General features: G+C 41.6%; 1 protein-coding gene across 9 annotated transcripts in view; it reads right to left on the reverse strand.

Moving 5' to 3' along the window:
- SMARCA2 (SWI/SNF related BAF chromatin remodeling complex subunit ATPase 2) overlaps positions 1 to 23039 on the reverse strand; it is a 233705-nt gene that overhangs the window by 47070 nt on the left and 163596 nt on the right. For all 9 annotated transcript variants that reach the window (XM_088476593.1, XM_088476591.1, XM_088476597.1 and 6 more), the window contains 2 exons: positions 16920 to 16997; positions 4646 to 4864 (listed from right to left, as the gene is read on the reverse strand). In XM_088476593.1, coding sequence (XP_088332719.1) covers positions 4646 to 4864; positions 16920 to 16997 — 297 coding nt within the window. The remainder of the gene's footprint in view (positions 1 to 4645; positions 4865 to 16919; positions 16998 to 23039) is intronic.

The raw sequence follows: 23039 nt of genomic DNA on the forward strand, positions 1-23039 counted from the left end.
CAAATATGGTATATATGTTACTAGTGTTGCACTGACAATAATAACTGCACCATGTAATGTACCATTCCCTTCATAAAACCAGAATGTGTTTTTTTGGGGGGTGGATATTTATCTGCAATGTTAGGCCATATAATTTAGTTAATTACCTTTTTCAAAGTTTTTGGCTTCCGATTCTAAAACAATTGCTAATATGAAACAAGCGTTATACATTTATGGGTATGTAAGGGACCCAAACTGCATAGGAAACAAGCAATTCTCTACCTTCTTCTACTGCATTTGTATACTCCATGCCTCTATAGCAGTGTTTCCCAAACTCATTCCTCAGGGAGCACTAACAGTGCATGGAGCTAATTATTTCACTTGTGATTTTGTGAGGATACCTGGAAAACATGCACTGTTAGTGCTCCCTGAGAAATTAGTTTTGGGAAACACTGTTCTAAAGTATCAACCCTATACTCTGAATTTATGGGAATGGAAACGTTCCAATATGATGTCTGCTAATCCACTCGGCAGGTCATTTGCAGGAATATGCGGGTTCTGCATGCATATTTGACCAGTTTCCAAGAAGTTTGTTCAGAGATTTTTTGGGGGTCTTCCAAAAAAATCTTTGAACAAAGGGATTCCCCTGCATTCAGTCTCAAACTCGGTCCTCAGGACCCCAAACAGTGCATGTTTTCCAGGTCTCCTCACAGAACCACAAGTGAAATAATTAGCTCCATCTGTGGATCTTTTAAAATGTGTCTGTGAGTAATAAATACACCTGTGCACCTGCTGGGTGACCTGGTAAATGTGACCTGTGTGGGGTCCTCAGGACAGAGTTTGAGAACCACTGCACTAGACGATACGTCGTCCGATCCGGCCAGATCGGATGACGTCAGCAACACTGTCTAGTGTGTACACTCAATGCCACTGACTATGCGAGCTCCCGCGCATCGTCAGCGACATCACCAGTCGGACCTGCATGCAGGTCCGCGACAGTCAGCGAGGGCCATACTGCCAAATGCAGCATGGCCCCCGGGATGTCGTTCCCAACATCGCCAAGTATGTATGTGGGGTCCCGTCGCATGACAGGTCGGCTGGGTACACATGGTTAAATGTGTACCCAGCTTAAGGGTGGACTGTATGATTGATGGGGCGGGAATACAGGAGTAGAGAAAGTGTTTGCTGGTGGCGCTTAGGACAGCAGCAGGGGTCCAGAGGGCTTACAAGAGTAGAGGAGAATAAGCTGGGGGGAGAGAGGGACCGCAGGAGGGAGGTTACAATAAGCACAGAGACTGTTAGCTGGTGGGATGGGATCAATAATGTCGAAAAAAAGAGGGAGATCTGACAGTAAACAGAAAGATAAAGAAGGGAAAGAGCAAGAGGCAAAGGTTGGAGGATATACAGTGCCTTGCAAAAGTATTCACTTATTTGTTACATTATAACCTGTAATTAATTTATTTTTTTAATCTGAATTTTATGTGGTGGATCTGCACAAAGTCTAATTTGGTGAAGTGAAATTAAAAAAATATATATAAAAAAATCTTTATAAATAAAATTCTGAAAATTGGCATGTGTATATGCAATCACCCCCATTGCTATGAAGCCCCTCAAAAGTTCTGGTGCAACCAATTACGTTCAGAAGTCACATAATTAGTGAAATGAAGTCCACCTATGTGTCATATAAGTGTCACATGATCTGTCAGTATAAACACACCTTTTCTGAAAGGCCCCACAGAGGCTGCAACACTACTAAACAAGAGGCATCACACCATGAAGACCAAGGAGCTCTCCAAACAAGTCAGGGACAAAGTTGTTGAGAAGTACAATTCTGGGTTGGGTTATAAAAAAATATCCAAATCTTTGATGATCCCCCGGAGCACTATCAAATCCATCATCATCAAATGGAAAGAACATGGTACCACAACAAACACCTGCCAAGAGAGGGCCGCCCACCAAAACTCACAGACCGGGCAAGGAGGGCATTAATCGGAGGCGCAGCACAGAGACCAAAGGTAACCCTGAAGGAGCTGCAGAGTTCCACAGCAGAGACTGGTGTATCTGTGCAATAAGCAGTACACTCCATAGAGCTGGGCTTTATGGAAGAGTGGCCAGAAAAAAGCCATTACTTTGTGATAAAAATTAGAAGACACGATTTGAGTTTGCCAAAAGGCATGTGGGCGACCCCCCATATGTATGGAGGAAGGTGCTCTGGTCAGATGAGACTAAAATCGAACTTTTCGTCCACCAAGGAAAACGCTATGTTTGGCGCAAACCCAACAGATCCCATCACCACAAGAACACCATCCCCACAGTGAAACATGGTGGTGGCAGCATCATGCTGTGGGGATGTTTTTCAGCAGCAGGGACTGGGAAACTGATCCAAGTCGAGGGAAAGATGTATGATGCTAAATACAGGGATATTCTTGAGCAAAACCTGTTTCAGTATGCCTGTGATTTGAGACTGGGACAGAGGTTCACCTTCCAGCAGGACAATGACCCAAAGCATACTGCTAAAACAACACTCGAGTGGTTTAAGGGGAAACATTTAAATGTGTTGGAATGGCCTAGTCAAAGCCCAGATCTCAATCCAATTGAGAATCTGTGGTCAGACTTGAAGATTGCTGTTCACAAGCGGAAACCATCCAACATGAAGGAGCTGGAGCAGTTTTGCCTTGAGGAATGGGCAAAATCCCAGGGGGGAGGGGTGGATGGGTGGGATTCTTCATGTCAGCTGCTTAAAGGAGGCCATGGTTTAATATGAATTCACCTCCAGAATTGTTTTACTTAGTTTAATATATAGCCTAACGTTCATATACATTTTTCAGGCTTTAACAAATTCACTGATTTTATCTTTTTTAGTATGTTAAAATCAGCAAATGTATGGACATTGTAAATTGAAATGTGTCCTGATTATGTTTGATTTGTGAGAGGTTAGACTAACTTTTTCTGACCTTGAGATCCAGTGAACAAGCAATATGAACAAGGTTAAATAAGGTTTTGAAAACACTTGTATATAAACATATATAGGACATGCCACATTACAAAGGTGCTGGCCAATCCTCTCCTTATGAAACACTTTAGACATGTGATGTTAAACCATCTAGTCTTATGGTGACTACACAAAGACCTAAACAGACAAGATCACTTTAGAGCCATTCCATGAAATGTCCCACAAGCAGGGCCCTCTTCTCTCATGTGCTTCTCCTTCCCTTACTTATACCATCATCTACTCCTAACACTTGGTTGCTTATGCCATGCTGCTTATTGAGTGTTATGATCGCTAATGCAGCAATGTTTATAAACAATGTCCTTGTCCTGCATTGTTTCGTACTGTAATGGAGCATACACACGGTCAGATTTGTCAGACTTGTCAGATGAACGACTGAACGACTGAACGATTTGAACGATTTGAACGATTTTACCAAAGTTTTGAACGATTTGAACGATTTGAACGATTGAACGATTTTTGACTGCATTAAAATGAATGGAATCGTCCAAGTCTGACTGCAAACACATCAGATGTCAGAAATCGTTATCTGACCATCGGGAACGCGCATCGTTGATCGTCCATCGTTCAGGCATGTCAGATATGAACGATTTTCCTTCAGATATGAACGACTGAACGATTTTTAAATCGTTATCGTTCATATCTGAAGGAAAAATCTGATCGTGTGTATGCACCATAAGTCATTGTTTTCTTGTTTGTTCATGTAGTTTGCAACCCTTGTGGCGTTGTATAAAAGGATAATAATGCTACGTGACAATGTAAATAAAAATCTGCAGCTGTATATCTCGAGTTTTCAAGTTCAATTTTAGCTCTTTCACATAGGTTTTCTTAATAATAATAAAAAAAAAAAATAAATAACCCACGCTCTTAAAGGAAATTTCTGCTTAATAATTCAGCTCAACTCTTTGTATTATGTCCCATACATGACATGGAATGGCCCTTTACAGTGCATCCACTCACATGGCTAAAATAAATTCAAATCAAAATTGTGCACAAAACAGATAAGCAAAATACAATTGAAAAAAGAATTCATCTCTTATCCACGCCAACCCTGAGTAATAAAAAAACAAAAACAAAACACTACGATTCATATAAGTGCTGGCAATAAAAGGAGGGATAGCAGTGAGAACTGGGTAGCAGTATTCCAGCAACACTAGGGGAGTCCAGATGTACGGAAGTGGGTAAAGACTGAAATAGTGCAAGGGAGAGGTGTCACGAACTATCAGGGTTTATCTAAAATAACGTACAGTAACATTACTATAAAGTCATCATTTATAATATGAAAATGGGTGCACAGCTTACTGTGCAAAAAGTGTGCCATAGTCCATACCAAACCATAGCATCCCGTCATTTTTTCTGGTAAATTGGTTACAGCACTTTTTCTGTACAGTAAATGTCACTAATTATATCTATTCCTCTTCACAATTTAATCTTATGCATTTATTTTTAAGTGAAATACCTGGAACAGCGCAGCAGACAATGCACACACAGTAAAATACAGAAAGCTCATGAACCGTTTGTCACACTTCAAAGAGTATACAATTACTATACTTCTAGTAAACTACTATTATATTAGTGCACTATAACCCAATATGTCTATATTTTGGAATCATTACTGCAGTATAATCAATGTAGATTAAATACAATAAAACGTACCCTTAGCCACTGTTTGTCTGTAAGAGCATCGCTGTAATCCACATCCCTACGTTGGCGTGATCCTCTGCCAAATATTTTCTCCTCTTCGTCATCACAAGTCAGTCGTTCAACTTCAGCATCGTCTTTGATGATCCAGGAAGGAAGATCATCCTCCTCCATCAAACGTGGCTTACGGTTCGGATTTCGAGCATCCTCTCTGCGCCGATCTAGATCCATACGCTGTGGATCAAAGAGCAATATATGGGTAATACTTTAAAAAAATAATTATAATACTATAAAACGTCTACAATATACTATGCATACACATTGTAAATATATATATATATATATATATATATATACACACACACACACACACACACACACACACACACACATGCATAAACACACACACACTATTATAGAGAGGGAGAGAGATTTTTATTTGTTTTAGTAATAATTAACGCCCACTAATTATACTCAATATCTACCCTTCTTGTTGATTATATAATATAAAAACACCTTTGTATGTTTCTATGTCTGTGTATATATAATTACAATTAATTTACTCAGCTACTTTCCTTAAATAGCGTGAGATCAATTTCTATTTTTATATTAATCCAGATACAAAAAACTTAACAGTTGACAAAAAAAAGTCTCCTATTTTAGCATTTGGCCCTGGTATCAGACTGGAGTTAATTCGTTTTGATCAACTCAGACTTTTCAAGGATTTTTGTTGTACAACTCAATGCTATTTCATGTTTCCCAGCATCCCAAAGCTAAAAATATTATATACAATAAGTATGGAAGGGATTGAGATTACATATCCATATATGCTTATACCCCCTCTTGTCCAGACAACATGTGATTGGGTGGGCAGAGAACGGTTTCAACAGGTTGGAGTTCACCAGGGGTTTTAGTAGGCAGTGAAAATCCAAGCTCAGTGTGCTTTGTGTACTTGAAACAAGTGTTCAGATGAGTCCTCATACATCTAGCATCCATACGTCATACAGCGCAAGACGCCTGACATGACTGAGCCTCTCCGAGATGTGTAGCGTATCGTCTTTCTGATCTTATTCGCATCACAGACACAGCGAAACACCACTCAGTGTATTAGAGTTGCTGGGCTGCACATGAATTAGTTTAAACACATACAAAGTTGCAGGTGACGCACAACAGATCTTGGCGTGAGAAAAAGCTGCGGCATCGTAGCACTTTGTATGCAGACTCAGACTTAGGTCTGTATTCAATTAGAGGCGAAAAGTCGTACAAGTTTCTGCCTCCTTCTCCTGTTTCAGAGGCGAAAACGTTTCGTGAGCGTCCCCGCTTTTTGCCCTATTCAATTCCTGAACAAGTGAAACCGGAAAGCAGCGAATGCGGAACACGTGGAAAGTACTGTCAGAAGTGGGGAAATCAGTCTGTAACCCCCAAAAAAGATACAGTAACATTAAAAGTGTTTGGGGTATTTAAGTAGTTGAAATTGCTTCTTATTAGTGTCTTTGCAAAAGACGTGAAGAATGGCATAAAGCAGTATTTTTTGGTGAAAATAAGTAGTTCAGTCAAATTTTGGGTACTTGAAAATGGGTGCTAGCATGTTTTAATGTTTCTAAAGTGAACCTGCTACATGCACCTGCAAACCCAAAAACACCTGACCCATCCTTGCAGACCCCCAAGAAGTCTATTTCACTAGTTTTTAAGCTTGTCCCCCAACTTTTTTCTTTTCGCCCCACAAATGAAAGTACTTTTTTGGGGTGTTAAGTTTTTCTTTTGGCCAGATTTGTCCTTTAGGGGGTCTGTCCCAAGGGTTCTGGGTCATTTCCCCACGTTTGTACCCCAAAATAAAGATTTTGCACTTCTTCTCACCTGCTATTCTTTGGAGAAACTTTTGCATTGCTTTGAGTTTCCGCTTAGACGAATTCCGGCTTGAATTAAATTTGGAGATAAGTTCCGAACTGGCGATAAGCGGCAATCACCTCTAATTGAATACGGCCCTTAATTGCAAAAAGTTGTACAAATGTTGCACATCAAATTGATCAGTGCAAGCTAGCCATGTCATTTTTTTCTCCCAGTAATTTAATTTATGCGAATAAGACACACATATTGAGTAAAAAAAACAACAAACAAACACATGAGCTGCCTGAGACCTGGCACACAGAGAAGAGCTATTTGCTGTGACTAGAACCACAGTGTAGGAGGACAAATCTATATCTAGAAAGCATTTGTGTATAATTTTACAGGGCAACACAAAAAAAGTAACAAAAAAATCTGACTGAGGGTATAAATACATGTCTAAAAAATAAAAAAGGGGGGTACCATAAAGCAATGTATTTAGTAAAAATTGCAGAGGGGTAAATCAATAAATATAAGTTACGTGAAGGTTAATGAAAGCAAAATGCTTTAAATAAATTCACAAGCAAACATTTATATTGCTTGAAAGATCTGGAAGTATTGTGATGTGCAACTTATTATACAGTTGTTTGCTTCGGATTATCATAAGAAATCATTTGAAAATTTAACAAACGCACACAGCCGTAAACATTTACTGCATTCATGCATAATGTATTTCAAAAGGAAATGTGATACATTCTGTGAATCAGTATGCACTCAACATTACAACAGAGTACGAATTTGAATTGTTTTGAAAAGGTATGAAAATGCACAATAACTGGCAATGGACAAAGCAAAGGAGGGCATTCCATTATATTGCAATTAGCTAAAAAAAAAAAAACTATTGCCAATAATCATGTGAGGGGTCTTTTACACATCTTACACTGCAGTAATTAAAAGCAATATGGGAGTAAAACATACTTGATCATGGAGACTGAGCTCTCATCACTCGCATACATATCTCCTAACCCATCCGTTTTCCAATCAGTGCAGTCTCGTGAAGCGATTTGTAACATTCAATTGAGATTAAACGCATTTGCGGATGAAAAAGACGCTTGGCGCAAGCTGAATCGCACGGGACCAGGCGGCTCACTCGCACCAGACGTCTCACCACCCATACATCAGCTATCAATTGGGTCAATTCCCCGTGTGCAGATGATTGTTTAAATACATCTACAATGTATGAGGGTTCACTAACTGGCCAGGGTGACCGTTACTAGGAAAAAGAAAAGCCTGGGAGGGTGATTCAGGGCTCCTCCTATCACCCTCCTTGCAGGTGAGCGTACGGAGGCCGGGGCTGCTGCGGGAAGCCGGGGACTAAAGTTGAAGGCTGGGCGGAAGTCGCGGTCACGGCTGATCGACGGCTCTCTCCCTTACTGTAAGGGGCTGCAGGTGAGCTGTTTGACGCCCCTGCACCTTGTTACTAGGCCCAGTAAAGGTCCGTGGGCCCCTGTACTTAGTGTGGAGTCACGGAAAACTAAGCGACCACCGTCTTGAAAAGAGGCACAACAGAAACTTCTGCAGCACCGGAAATAAGGGTGCCTGGCAACCTGCCTGTGTGATATTCCCTGCACATATGCTCTGAATCTAGTCCTGGGGTCCTGCCTGCCTAGCTTTGGTAGTTAAATCTTTTCAGTTGGAGAATATAATCCACATTGCTACTGGATTACAGTATATAGCCATATCAGCTACCCTCATGGACAGTGATTAACAATATATAAAACTTTCCTCCACCACTCCTATATGTTCTGACACTATTCAAGATCTGTGGATCCGTTGTAAAATTTATGTATTTAAATATAATCAGTAATTTGGATTTGTGCACCTGTGATCTGTCTGTTTCTGTGCCTGCAATAATAGTCTCAACTGGTAGCACCTCCCATTACATATACTGTAGTAAGTGGGTGCAGTCCAGGACCCTTTCTTATACGATCCGTGGTATTATTAAGCCATCTCATTGGATTGCTAGTGTTCTCTAATCTATTTTACTTCCTTTTTATCAATGGTGCCTAAACGTCAGCGTGCGCCCAGGTGCCTCCTATGAGCTTCTTTAAACAACGTTCACCTGATCATGGTGCATTGGAAGCGGTGTCTCGTGATGCCAAAGTTAAAGGACCCATTTCTACAACACAGTCATCCCCTATTGCAGCTACTGCTCTACCTCCTGCAGCTACCCCTGGAGAGTTGGAACCTTTAACAGTGAAACAACTTTTGGCGTCTTTCAAAGAGGATATTTCCTTGGAGTTTCGGGCTGCCTTACAGTCCTGTCAGTAGTTGATTGATGATTTGGGAACTTGCACCGATCACTTGAAAACTAAGATGGAGGAAGTGGTTGGATCCCATGATGACACGATTCGCTTGCACGAGCAGCTTCAGTCTGAAGTTAAGAGCTTGCAAAATAAAGTTGATGAGCTTGGAGACCGGTAACGACGCAACAATATAAAGATTTGAGGTTTAGGCACCGGGGAGGGTGTGTTAGGTTTAGGGTGCGGAGAGGGGGGGGGGAGGTTAGGTTTAGGCACTGGGGGGGGGGGAGGTTAGGTTTAGGCACGGGCAGGGAGGGTTAGACTTACCTTGTTTCCTTATGGGTGCCGGGATTCTGACTGCCGGGATGCCGCTGTCTGTATTCTGACCAGCGGCATGGCGACCGCCAGCAATCCATACCCAACCCGTCTTGTACTGGTGGAGTTTCCGGACAAAGCTGATCATATCGCATAATGGATCCACAGTTAAGGTTTCACACCAGATGAAGGTTTTCAATGACTTTGCTCTTGGAATATTGTGCCTGACAATCCAGTACAGATTTCCTCAAGTCCTCGTATCCAAAAGGAATGGTCTTCTGTAGGGTCTAATGATTGAGGGCCAGACTTATTTTCGTGTGTCTTGCGGTTTTATTTTAATTGTTTACTAGACTGTCACTCTACCAGAATCTGTGACCTTGGACTGTTCCTGGTAAAATGCATTTATAGAGGTTAAGATCTTTAAACGGGTATTTTCCAACGTGTTTCCAGGACTCTCTGACTATTATGTGTTTGATTACTGTTAATCCCCACTTATCTTTGTCCTCAGAATTAGTGTCATTACACGATTTAATTCAAATATATACTTTCTATCTATGTTAGGAGTGGTGGAGAGGGGCCTCTACCCACCTTCCCGTTTAGTGTCATCTTAGTTGGTGACGTCCTCTAACTCAACATGGGAGCTACATGTATTTCAGTTTTTTCTATTGTGCATTGTTTGTTTATCTCTATTGTTTCCCTTCCCCTTTCTTCCTGTTTTTTTTTCCCTTGGGTACTTTTATTGTATTATGTACGTACTGTTTTGCATACTGGTGTGCTATAGCTCAATTGCGATTGATTATGGTTAGGGTTATATCGCTGAATGTTAAGGGTTTAAACTCCCAAAATAAAAGAAGTCTTGCCTTGCAATACTTTGCAAAGGCTCATCATGTGACAGCTATACAGGAAACCCATTTTGCTCTCTTCTCCGCATGACCGCATCTATCCTCACTGTTGCACTGCGAATTGGCCAGAGAAAAAGGCTTGAGTAGCTATTCTAATTTGTCGTTCCTGTAACTTTACTCTACTATGTCAATATGCAGATTTGCATGGGCGTTATTTGATTTTGATTGGCAACTTAGAAGACCAGTTAGTCACTTTGGTACCTGTTTACGTCCCTAATACGAAGCAGGTGGCATTTTGTAAATGCTTCTGTACTGCTTTGCAAAAATGCTGTAATAGAGTGGTTATGGTCTTAGGTGATTTTAATATGGTTATTGACCAGAAGGTTGATAGATCCTCTCCCACGGTTAGGGTGAAGGCTACATCTCAGCATGACCATTCTCGGGCATTTCAAAAACTTTTAACGGAATATAATTTGTTTGATAGATTGAGGACAAAACACCCGACAGTAAGGTACTATACATTCTGCTATACTTCCTATGACATGGTCTGATCATGCACCTCTTTGTTTGGAGTGGGTTTTGGGGTCACCTTGTATGGCGCCTAGGCCTTGGCAGTTGGGAGCTTATCTTCTGTCTGATCTGGAATCTAAACAGGCCCATTCCCGTACCCTTTCTATGTATATGGAAACTAATAAACAAACAGATACGTCTGTATTTAATTATTGATATACACTAACAGCAGTGGACTTAGGGGTGGGAAATAAGCGTCCCTCCAGCTGTTGTTGAACTACATATCCCAGTATGCCTTGCAAACGTTTTAGCATGGCCAAATGGCAAAACTGTGACAGGGTATGCTGGGATGTGTAGTTCTATAACAGCTGGGGGGGCGCTTACTGCCCACCCCTTCTGTTAGAGGGACGGCTATTCAATCAGTGGAACGTATTAAGAAGGCCAATTTACAGCGACATGCTGCACTGGAAGCTCAATTAAGAATGTTCTCCTTCTGATGCTATTTATAAAGACCTACTTAAGGCCAGGGATGAATGGAATAGTTTCACTTTTGAAGAGGTGCATAGTAGCTGATTTAGGCTAAGACACGGTGATAGAGCATGCAGAATACTGGTGCGAAAACTAAGGGGGAAGCTTCCCAAGAAAAGAATTTGTGCTATTTTCAATAAATTTGGTGCAAAAGTGTTGGATCCTCTAGATATAGTTAATGCTTTTGCTGAGTACTATTCGCAACTATACAACTTATCTAGTGATCCGCAAGTTTCTCAGCCTAAGCCGGATGAGATCGCAAAATTTTTGGATGCTGTTAATCTCCCTTCATTACAGAGGATTCAATTCAATCTCTTAGCAACCCTTGGTCAGAAGAAGAAATAACTGTTGGTATCGAGTCCTTACCTTTAGGTAAAGACCCTGGTCTGGATGGCTATATCAATGTTTTTTTATAAAACTTTTAAGGAAGAATTTGTTCCAGTCCTTATGGTATTGTATAATGAAGCCTCAGGCACAGGAAACTTCCCAAGAGAGATGTTGGAGCCGCAAATCGTTGAAAAAGCACTCGACAGACTGCATCACGGTTACCCATCTGCTGTTCTGACTCGATTTGGGTTGCGGGATAGAGCTTTGTCGTCCATTTTGGCCCTTTATTCTAACCCCTCAGCTGAAGTTTTTGCTAACAGTCTTCTCTCCTCTGCCTTTTTTATGTCAAATGGCACTCGGCAGGGTTGCCCGCATTCCCCTTTGGTTTTCGTGCTTGCGATAGAACCTTTGGCGGACACTATTGGGAAAACCACTGCTATACAGAGTCTTGAGTGGGGAGGGGGGGGGGCTTATCTCATAAAATCTGTTTATTTGCTGACAACGTATTAATGTGTCTTACTAGCCTTGAATCCTCATTGTCGTCACTACATACAATAATGGAGCAATATTCCGGAGTGTCCTATTTATAAACTAAATCCCGAACTTTTGACTAGGCTTCGGGGGTTTACAATTATGCATGGCAAGATAAGAGTAACATATTTAGGGGTTCCGATTCCAAAAAATGGTGGCTGATATTGTGGCTTGTAACTACCTTCCCCTCTTGACAAATGTGATTGGAAGTTTCATGGTTGGGCCGTATTGCGGCTTAAAAAATGGTTCTGTTGCCGAAGTTAATGTACCTATTTTGCACAATTCCCGAGGTACTCCCTTTGTCACAGTTATCTAAATTTTAGGGAGTCTTTACAAAATATGTTTGGAAGTCAAAAAAACCTAGGATTGTCTAGACGTATTCTGTCCCTGCCTAAGATGGTACGTTTCTAGACCTAGAACTGTACCAGTGAACATGTCAACTTGGGGATTGGTTTGAGTTGGATGTCCCTAAACCATGGGTAATTTTGGAGCGGAACATGTCTCATCCTTTTTCATTATCTGATTTACAAGGGTTAACGCTATCTGTAAAAGCCAGTTGCATTCTTCCTCGATGGCAATAAGTGCCTCTGTGTCTGCATGGCATAAAGCTGTATCTAGATTAAATGATTTTCGACTTCCCACTACTAATCTTACTTTGAATAGTATAGCTAATTTGATCCCCGATTTGAAATTTGATACATGGGTGGCTCAGGGGGTGATTTCACTGAATGATGTTTTGTCTAATGGTGTACTTCTCCCTTTCTCCCGCATTCAAGAATCGTTTTCATCAATGGATTTCTATAATTACCTACAGTTACGGCACTGATTGCACACTTTACATTTGGGCTCTCAGCCATTGCAAGCTACCCCAAAATATATTTGTGAGAGACTTACCTCTTACCAGGGGGATATAAGAGAAGTATTTCTTGGTGGCATAGTTTATTAGTTGGTGCCTCCAAACCTGTAACTTTTCCATCTCTCTTGAAATGGAAATCGGATTTTTCTTTTTTATCTTATGGAATATGATTGGGGCTCTATTTTTTAATCATGCTTCCGTATTTCTAAATGTATTTCCCATGTGGTAATGTGTTATAAACTTACTCACAAGATGTTTTTACGACAGGCTCCATAAACTCTGGCCTGCTCTTCCTAACCAATGTTGGCGCAAATACAGCCAAATTGGGGATATTTATCATGTCTTCTGGGCATGTCCAAAATTTTATATATTGTGGCGTCAGGTATTTATGTTAATCTTCAAGGTGACTGGGATTACTATACATCTGGATCCTTTTTTTTTTTAGCATTATTCCATGCCTATCATGGCAATATTTCTTCTGGGGATAAGTATGTGAAGGGGCATATTTTAATTGACACTAAGTATCTTTTTGCATATCATTGGCATTCAGATGTAATATAAAAATTGGATACTATAGACTATAAAATACAAGCTCATTGTGATTTTAAGATAGCAGGAGTCTCATACTCCACCCTCAGCCAATAATCCATTAATGATATGGTTCAGTTGGAGTGAATATCGAGCAGAGTCCCGACGCACTCAAAGCACTACTAGCTTTATTTTGCCTGTGTTACATACATAAAGAATTCTCGTCATTGAGTATCTATGTTACTTGATATATGTTTTGCACTATATTGTTTATATGTAGATGATTATACTGTATGGATTATACTGTATGTTTACAGTACTTTATTGATAAGTTTGTTTATATGTTTTGATGTACCCTGGCCCTAGGGCCATTTATTTCCCTTTCCTGTTGTTTATATTTTATTGTTTACTTTATTTTATTGTATGTTTCGTTATATATATTCTGTTATGGAAACCAATAAAAACCTAATATTGAAAAAAAAAAAAAAAAAAGATAAGCCTTTCACGATTGGCTGATCTGTTATTTGCTGAAAATGATATGAAAATCACTGAATGACTATCTGTAGTGTATGGCTGCAAATGGATGGATTGAAGAATCATGAAATCAGGGGAAAAAACGCAAAATCCTTTTTTTTATTGCTGATGTAAGGGCCCCATGTCATTGCTCTATTTTGCTTATTTTATATTGTATTCTGTTCTAATATACTGTATTTTGAAATATTATGTCCTCTTACAAGCACAAACTTGAACTTATCGGAGAGAACCAGATTTAAAGGGTCGGCTGCCCAGTATCTCCCAATGGATTCAGACAGAAGAATTAAACCTTAGTAGAAAAATCCTGTTTTCTCCATCATCCTAATGGGAGATTCTGGAGCCACGGGGATAATCCAAAATTTCTTTGTAATACTTTGTGAATGTATGAACAGTGGACCAGGTGGCTGCCTGACAAAGATGTAGTAAACTATCTGCTAGAATGTGCTCTCACTTTTTTCAGGAACAGTTTTCCTTGTTCCACCGTAAGCCTGACATTTTACAGAAGTAATACCCTTAGTAATAATCTAATTTAGACACAGGACAACCTCAGTCATGGGCAACATAGAGAACCAAAAGATCATCCGTTGGTTTTCAACGCTTTGACAACTTTCAAACAGCAGTGGTGTAACAAGCCTTCGGGGGAGGGCAACTACCACGTACAGCTTCTGCATGCACAAGCACAATGCTGCCTTCCACACTATAAGGGGCAAGGTTGGCAGATCGTGCTTTAATAAGCACCACATGAATTACACAGGTTCTGCGGATGGCTGCTCAAAGTTTCTGCAGGGTCCTTTACAAAATATTATTATGGGGCCCACATATGTCTGGTTACACTGCTAATGCCACACTACATTAGCGGTGTAACCAGACATATGTGGGCCCCATAATAATATTTTGTTAAGGACCCCGAGTGTAAACCTCCTAAACCCAAACACACACATATATAAGGGAGAAGAAACCTCTACTATGGTATTTATCAATGGCGTTTTAACAGATGAGTGGGCCTGGGTGCAATATTTTGTGCGGGCCTCCTCTGGAGAGAAAATGGCGCCAGGCATGTGGGGATATTTTAATTCAAACTGAGTATATCCATTGTGATACGGACTGTTAATAATCAAGGCAGTGCTGTCATTATTAATACATAGGCCCCTTAATAATTCCTATTCCATGTCAGGACTATTGTGCCTAGCATTAAAGTGTTATATTCTTCTCTCTCCTTCACAACTTCCCATCTCTGCCCTCCACCTTCCCCGCTTCCTACCATCTCCCACTTTGTCTCTCCTGTCTCTCTAACAATGTTTGTTGAATACAGAATGGATGGCATAACCCTTTAGCGAGCGCTAAAGGGGTTATGCTTTGTTGTTAAATGGAGCCCTCAGTTTGAAAAAATGAGTTACAAGCTGATTGGTCGGTACTTTCTCTCTCCAAGCTTTGATACATCACCCCCACTATCTGTAGTTATCGTGCCCGGTTCACCAACCAGAGGCAGTCCTGTAGACATCAACACACAAAATGCAGATTTCTTGTAGTGAAAAGCAAATTACTTATGTTGCCATAGGCAGCACTGGGTCAAAGCGCTATGCTCCTGTGGGAGCCCTCTATAACACATGGATCCGGATTCCACAAATAGGATTGTGGTCTAGTACAGAACTAGTGGGAAAAGGGGTGGGTAACCAGATTTCTGTCACTTTGTTTTTCCCCAAATATGGGCCTGATTCAGCAAGGATCTTATACGCACGCAAAGCAGTTGCTAAAATCAGCGGTATAATTTAAATGTTTGCATTTGCAAAGCGATCTCAGCCTAACATGAGGACGCCCACTTCCCCTTACTCACATCCGTACACTTGGGCAATATAGCAAAACAATCGGTAACATCGAGTACCATCAGACCCATACGCACAACTAAGGCAGGTCAGACCTCACTCAGGAATTGTTAACTTCAGCGCACGCTATGAGGCCTCAGACTGCGTATGGTATTGCAGTGACTAATTTATGCACGCCCCTATAACGCCGTCCCAACGCACAGGCACGCCTGCGTTTGCCCGACCACCCCCCCATCACTACCCACAAACGGTACTTCCTGTCAATCAATCTGCAATGGGTCTGGGTACACACTGCGCTCTCATTCCCAGTCACAGTGGCTAGTTCGCGCACTGCGATGCATACGCAGATTGTGAAAATCGTCCGACTGCGTGTGTCTTAGGGCCTGATTCAGCAAGGATCGCAAAAGCCATGTACGTATATTGTGTGGCATTTTATGTGAGCAGACAAAAGGGCTTTGTTGGGTAAGCTAGAGGAGACAGAATAGACTCTAACCTAAAGATCTTATGAGCTGTTAGGCACAAACCGCAAAAAAACCCTCCTTATCTTAATGTTCACTCTATAGAAGTATTATGCAAATCTTATATGCAACAACTTATAGACATTTTGATGTGCAGTAAAATTGGAATGAAAACTTTGTATTTATTTTGCGTCATGCTATTAGCCTGCTACAAATTAATTGTAAGATGAACATTCTAATTCATTAGGCTCAAATAAACAGTCAATCATGAACACTGCAACCTGTCAAAGTAGGAACTGATATCCGACAGTTTGAATCTTCTTGCTGTAATGCCAACCTCGCTATTTTTAACAATTGTAGTACCCTTAACTACATTACTTGTTTTAAATATGTGACATAACACATACATCTTATATTTGTAGATGTAAAAACTTAATCTGAAGCAATAAAATATTACATTACAACATAAGTGTATATAAAGTGTTGTTTTCTATAGCAGTGGTTTTCAATAATCAAGTACCCCACAAACAGCTAATAGATTTCTTTAATCATGCATGAGTTTATCCATTTTGGTAGGCAAGTAATTATCACACCTGTTACCACAGACAGAAATCCTGAAAACATGACCAGTTGGGAGCACTTAAGGGTTGGACCTTAAACTACTGTTCCATAGCAATAAAAAGCGAATCAGGCCAATGAAAATACGATCTGATGCTAAGGGAGAGAAACCTGTGGTAACAGGTAAATTAAATAATAGCAAACACATTACACACTGTAACATGTTCAATTTGTCTTTAAAGCATTAATGTAGGATTTTTTTTTGTAATTAAAATGTTCTATTTTAAGCGAGATAGCCACAGCCCATTACCACTCTAGAGGTTAACAGAAACATAGTTTTGAATTCACTTACCATGAAAAGGTCAAACTCTTCTTCATGACGTGCAATCATCTGATTCAGTGTCTCATCATCGGGGACTTCATCTTCCTCCTGACAGGGTGTGACACAGAGTTAGAGAAATAAACCAGTTTGGGTGCACATGCCCCCAAAATATGTACAAAGAAGATTTCTAATGACACATAAAACAATGCAGTGTGCTCATCAACACCAGGTGCTGCAGTTACTGCTTATGGACTAAATATTTATTATAGGTTGCATTTTATGTCAATAAGAATACACATTGCTACCCATGATGGGCACCAAAGGGCGAAAAGACTAACATTTGTACTTGTTCAAGAAAGTGTCAATTCTTCATTCATTCATTCAAAACATACACTTCAATGTACACAGCTGTCAAACTCGACTACAACAAGTAACGCCTGAGCTAAAAACACTACATAGTCCTTAAACATGCAAGGTGGATGATATAATAAATGTAAACCACATCAGGACCGATTTAAAACAAAAATGTGTTCAAAAAGATGAGAAGACCTGTGAGACTAAGAAAATTGCAAGAAATAGTATTAAGAAGACCCAAATAAATTGATTCCTTTTTATTTATATATATGCCATTTTCACTGATGACTTATTGTTACATATTAATAATCCTCAGGATTCTGGACTCATTCTGGACAAAATTAGCACTTTTAGCAGTGTCTCTGGACTAAAGTTAAATGCAGAAAATCAGTGAGGATGTTGGTGGGTCCAGGTCATTCCATTCTGTAATGGCCGCCTCTTCTTTAACCTACTTGGGCATAACCTTAACCAGAAATCCTACTGACTTGTATAAACGCAACTCGGGCAATTCAGTATATTCTTGATGAGTTCAAGGGATGGGGCCATTTGACTCTTTTGTACTTTGGCAGGGCAAACTCGATCAAAATGATCACATTCCCCAGATTGCTTTATTTGTTACAAGTCTTACCCCTTCTTCTAACTCAAAAAGACATGAAGCAGATCAATGCACATTAGTGTTATTTCATTTGATAGGGAAACGACCACATATCAGACTGCTAAAATTATGCCAAACTAAAGCAAACAGTGGCATCAATTTTCCTGATGTAGCACGTTATAATCATGCAGCTCAGTTCGATATTTAATTGACTTGATTCATGGCAGGGATTTATATGCCAACACTACTCTGGAATCTTAATTTTTAGAAACTAAGTATTTCTAGTCTCCTCCATATCAAAGACCAGGATATACCACTCAAACATCAGGGGAACCCTTTGCTTTGGAACACGAGAAGAGTTTGGCATATTATGCAACATCGATATGGTCTAAATTCTTATCGCTCCCTTCACCTTCTCTTTTGCCATAATCAGGAATTCCAGGGCGGCATGGCTCCCTACCCTTTCACCGTATAGAGAGCAGGGGGGAATAAATTACCTAGATCGTCTGGTTAATATTGAGGACAGGAGACCTCTTTTATACTCAGAGGCAGTGGCTAAATTTGAGATTCTTGGAGCCTACCCTGTAGCATTTTTGCAATCACAGCACTACATTTCCACTTGGGAGATCTGGACTGGGATAACCCTTTTGATAAGGCGAGGACTCATTAGTAGAAAAGCTCTCTCTCATTACTATGTATCGTTAGAAAATCCCATTGATCATACTGCTTCACAAGCAGGGATGGGACAATGGCTTGTCACTTCCCCGCTTGCTCCACTCAGGATCTCCTGCGTTTTCTTAAGGTTTCCTGCAAACTATTGTCTACAAGCATGTACCAAGAATTGTTTTAAAACATAATTCATAGAACTTATCCCTCTCCTAATAGGCAGTACCTCATGGGATTGACTTCTTTAGATAGATGTCCTAAATGTCATCATGAGATGGCAGATTTGTACCATTCTCTCTGGGACTGTCCGATAATCAGGGGATTATGGATGAAGGTGAAGAGGGACGCAGAGAGAACGCTCATCAACTATGTTCCTTTAATGCCGGAGTGGGCTATATTTGGGTTTCCCCCCCAGGTCTCAACGTGTCACAAAGGGTGGTAAGAAGCTTTTATTGGCTTTAAAGTTTTGCAGCCAAAAAAAAAAAAAAACATACTTCAGAATTGGGTTCACCCAGGCCCTCCCACATTTTCTTTATATATTGAATTTTTACTCCTCTCTATGCCAAGAAGAATTCATAGAAGTTTACATCTGACCACCAGGTACGAACTGCGAATTCTGGAAGGTGACCCTCTGATTGCCTTATATAGCAAATGCTATTGTGGTCAGATCCAATCTGGGATGGTGGCTGTCACAGGTCTTGGTTATTAAGTCTTTTTCATTGTTGATTATGTATTGGTGTTCACATGTTACACATTATCAACGGTACAATGTCAGTACCTAATGTTCTTCTGATTGTGATATGCATTGTCTGGAAAATCATCGAACGATTTCTGTGAATACCAATGCCGCATGACTATTGTACAATGTTTTGTTTTTTTTGTGTTTATTATTTATATTGCATTCTCTCATATGGTTCAATAAAATATAAATTGAAAAAAATATATATGCCATTTGCCTTTATTTTACTAATCGTATACTTCTTTCAATCAAAATAAATGTGTATTTGCTTATTGTGCTGTAGCTCAGAAAACAAAGAAAGGACTGGCATCATTCCGTGGAAGTGTCAACATGGTTTTATTCATTTGCAGGTTTGTCTGTGCCAGTACGAGAAAATGTAAGCATTATGTTTTTCTTGCACCAAGTGGTACAATTGAATACCTATGATGTAGCCCTAAGCAGTGCATCACTCAGCTCACATAGAAGTATGTCAGTGAATGGAATAGTCCATCAAATTGTAATCCAACTCATTTGACAGGAACCAGATTTTGTTGCTTGTCTAAACGAAAAGGCGCTTTACATGTAGTTCTTGAAAGAATCTTTACATTCTGATCCTAAAATCTGCTTACTCTTGTGCATTGGTTCATAGAACATGCACTTTATGGAACAGCAAACCTATTAAACACACTGATCCTCATTACATTACAGTATTGTAATGTAATGTTCTGTGTACCCTTTACTGTATGTATGGTGCTGCGGACCTCTTGTGGCGTCCTATAAATAAATGTAATAATAAATAAAGCATATGTGCATATCTACTTGTCTTTTCCGTGTAGTGGGTCAATACAGATGAAGTGGTCCATCACAGGTTGCTTGACCATTTTAGAAAAAAATTAATCCACCCCTATATGCCAATAGCGCAAAACCACAAATATTTTTATTTTACTTGCTTCCTTTTAGAAATCACATCAATCTTATCATGATTTCAGGTTTGTAGGCGTTTACGCAAAAGCAAATATCTCAGTACTTGGAGGTGATAGAACCTTGGGACAAAAACCATCTCAGCCAACTTTGGGCTACATTTCTGATCACACATGCTAGTACTTATATACCTCCCAAAAACATCTGAAACCTTAGATTTCATTCAAACATTAGATAGTGGAAGCCTGAAATTCAATAATTTCACAAATATTTTGTTCAAATTGAGTCACTAAAAACGGTAATCAATGTGTGACCAAATTTTGCTGAGAACAATGGTTTTTGTCCTCCCAGTCCAGATATATATGCCTGTGCATAAACACCTATAAACATGAAAATCGCTGTCAGCATGATTTTTAGAAGGAGCGAGTAAAATAAAAATATTTGTGGCTTTGATCTATTGGCATGTAGTGGTTAACTGACAAAATGGTCAAGCAACCAGAAAAACAAGAGATATGGTAAGAACTTACCTTTGTTATCTCTGTTTCTACGAAGTCCATAGGGTCCACAGGGTTGACCTTGGGGTTATAGCTGGAACAGGATCCATGGGCACCACACGGTTAAGCTTTTAGCTCCCAGGATGCACTTGGGTACTCCTCTATACCCCGCCCCCGAGCCACAGGCACCTCAGTTGGTAAGCAGCCTAGGCCGGAGGAGAATATGGAACAGAGAGAAGGAAGACTGGAACACACAAGAAACCATACTCACAGCAATAGGAGACGGAAAACCGGTGACCAGCCACACAGCCCATTTGAAGCCAGGTGCGTCAGGGCGGGCGCCCTGTGGACCCTATGGACTTCGTAGAAACAGAGATAACAAAGGTAAGTTCTTACCATATCTCTTGTTTTCTACTTCAGGGTCCATAGGGGGTCCACAGGGTTGACCTTGGGGATGTCCCAAAGCAGTTCAACTAAGGGCGGGGACGCTCCTGTGCTGAAAGGAGCACCCGGCGCCCAAAGGAAGCATCCTGAGAGGCGAAGGTGTCAAACGCATAGAACCTCAAAAACGTTTGAATAGAAGACCAAGTGGCCGCCTTACACAGCTGAACAGCAGAAGCGCCACGTCTAGCAGCCCAAGAGGGACCCACAGAACGAGTGGAATGAGCCTTAACAGAGGCTGGCACAGGTAAACCCTCTTGTGCATAAGCCTCACAAATAACGGAATGAAGCCAACGGGCTAACGTTTGTTTGTTGGCAGGCCAACCCCTCTTGTGAAAACCAAAGAGGATAAACAAGGAATCAGACTTCCTAACCGAAGCCATCCGGTCTACATAAATTGTAAGCGCCCGGACCACATCTAAGGAAGTCTCACCAGCTGAAAGATCAGGGGACTGAAAAGCTGGCACAACAAGTTCCTGATTAATGTGGAACTTCGAGACCACTTTGGGCAAAAACTCAGGACGAGTGCGGAGCACCGCTCTGTCCTGGTGAAAAATCAGGAAAGGAGGGCGACAGGAAAGCGCCCCCAATTCAGACACCCTCCTGGCCGAAGCAGTTGCCAGGAGAAAAACAGTCTTAAATGTCAGCCACTTGAGCTCCACCGCCTCAAGAGGCTCAAACGGAGGACCCTGCAGGACCCGTAGCACCACCGCCAAGTCCCAAGGAGCCACAGGAGGCACAAAGGGAGGCTGGATCCTGAGAACACCCTGGAAAAAGGTGTGAACGTCTGGTAGTATTGCAATCCGCCGTTGAAACCACACGGACAAGGCGGACACATGAACCTTCAGAGATGCAAGGCGTAAGCCGAGATCCAATCCTGACTGAAGAAATTCCAAGATCCTAGAAACTCGGAACACCTGAGGATCATAATGTCTGGACTCACACCACTGAAAGTAAGTGTGCCACACTCTGTGATAAATCCGTGCTGAAGCAGGCTTGCGTGCCCTGAGCATGGTACCAATAACCGAACTGGAGAAGCCCCGAGACCTCAAGACGGCTGTCTCAAGAGCCACGCCGTCAAAGACAGCCGACCCAGATCCGGGTAAAGGCAGGGCCCCTGAGACAACAGGTCCCGACGCTGAGGAAGAAGGTACGGAGCGTCGATGGAGAGGCTCCTGAGATCGGAGTACCAAGGACGTCTGGGCCACGCCGGAGCTACCAGCACGAGCATGCCGCCGTCCTGCTTGAATTTCCGCAGAACCCGAGGAAGCAGGGATAGCGGAGGAAACAGATACGCCAGGTGAAACGTCCATTTCACCGACAGCGCGTCCACCAGACTTGCGCCTGCGTCTCTTGTCCTTGACCCGTAAACGGGCAACTTGTGATTGTGACGGGAGGCCATCAAGTCCAGCTCCGGCAGTCCCCACCTGTCCACGAGTAGCTGAAACACCTCTGGGTGAAGCGACCATTCCCCGGGATGCACGTCGTGACGGCTGAGGAAGTCCGCCTCCCAATTGAGGACTCCGGGGATGAAGACCGCCGAAATGTGACCCTCCGCCCAAGTCAGGATACGAGACACCTCCGACATCGCTGCCTGACTGCGAGTTCCGCCTTGGTGATTGATATACGCCACCGTGGTGGCGTTGTCGGACTGCACCTGTACCGCCCTTCCGTGAAGAGCGGGGCCGGACGACTGCAGGGCCCTGTATACTGCCCGCAGTTCCAGGATGTTGATGGGGAGAAGTGCTTCCTCCGCTGACCAACTACCCTGAAGCGACAAAGAGCCGGTCACTGCCCCCCAACCCCGGAGACTGGCATCTGTCGTGAGCAGGACCCAGTCCGGGATCCAAAATGGGCGCCCCTCGACCAGATGAGCTGTCTGAAGCCACCAACCCAAAGATAGCCGAACGTCCGGAGACAACACCAGCACCTGAGAGCGGATCCGGTGAGGTAACCCGTTC

This window comes from Taudactylus pleione, unplaced genomic scaffold (assembly GCF_031769625.1).
Source record: "Taudactylus pleione unplaced genomic scaffold, aTauple2 ptg000190l, whole genome shotgun sequence".
NCBI lineage: Eukaryota > Metazoa > Chordata > Amphibia > Anura > Myobatrachidae > Taudactylus > Taudactylus pleione.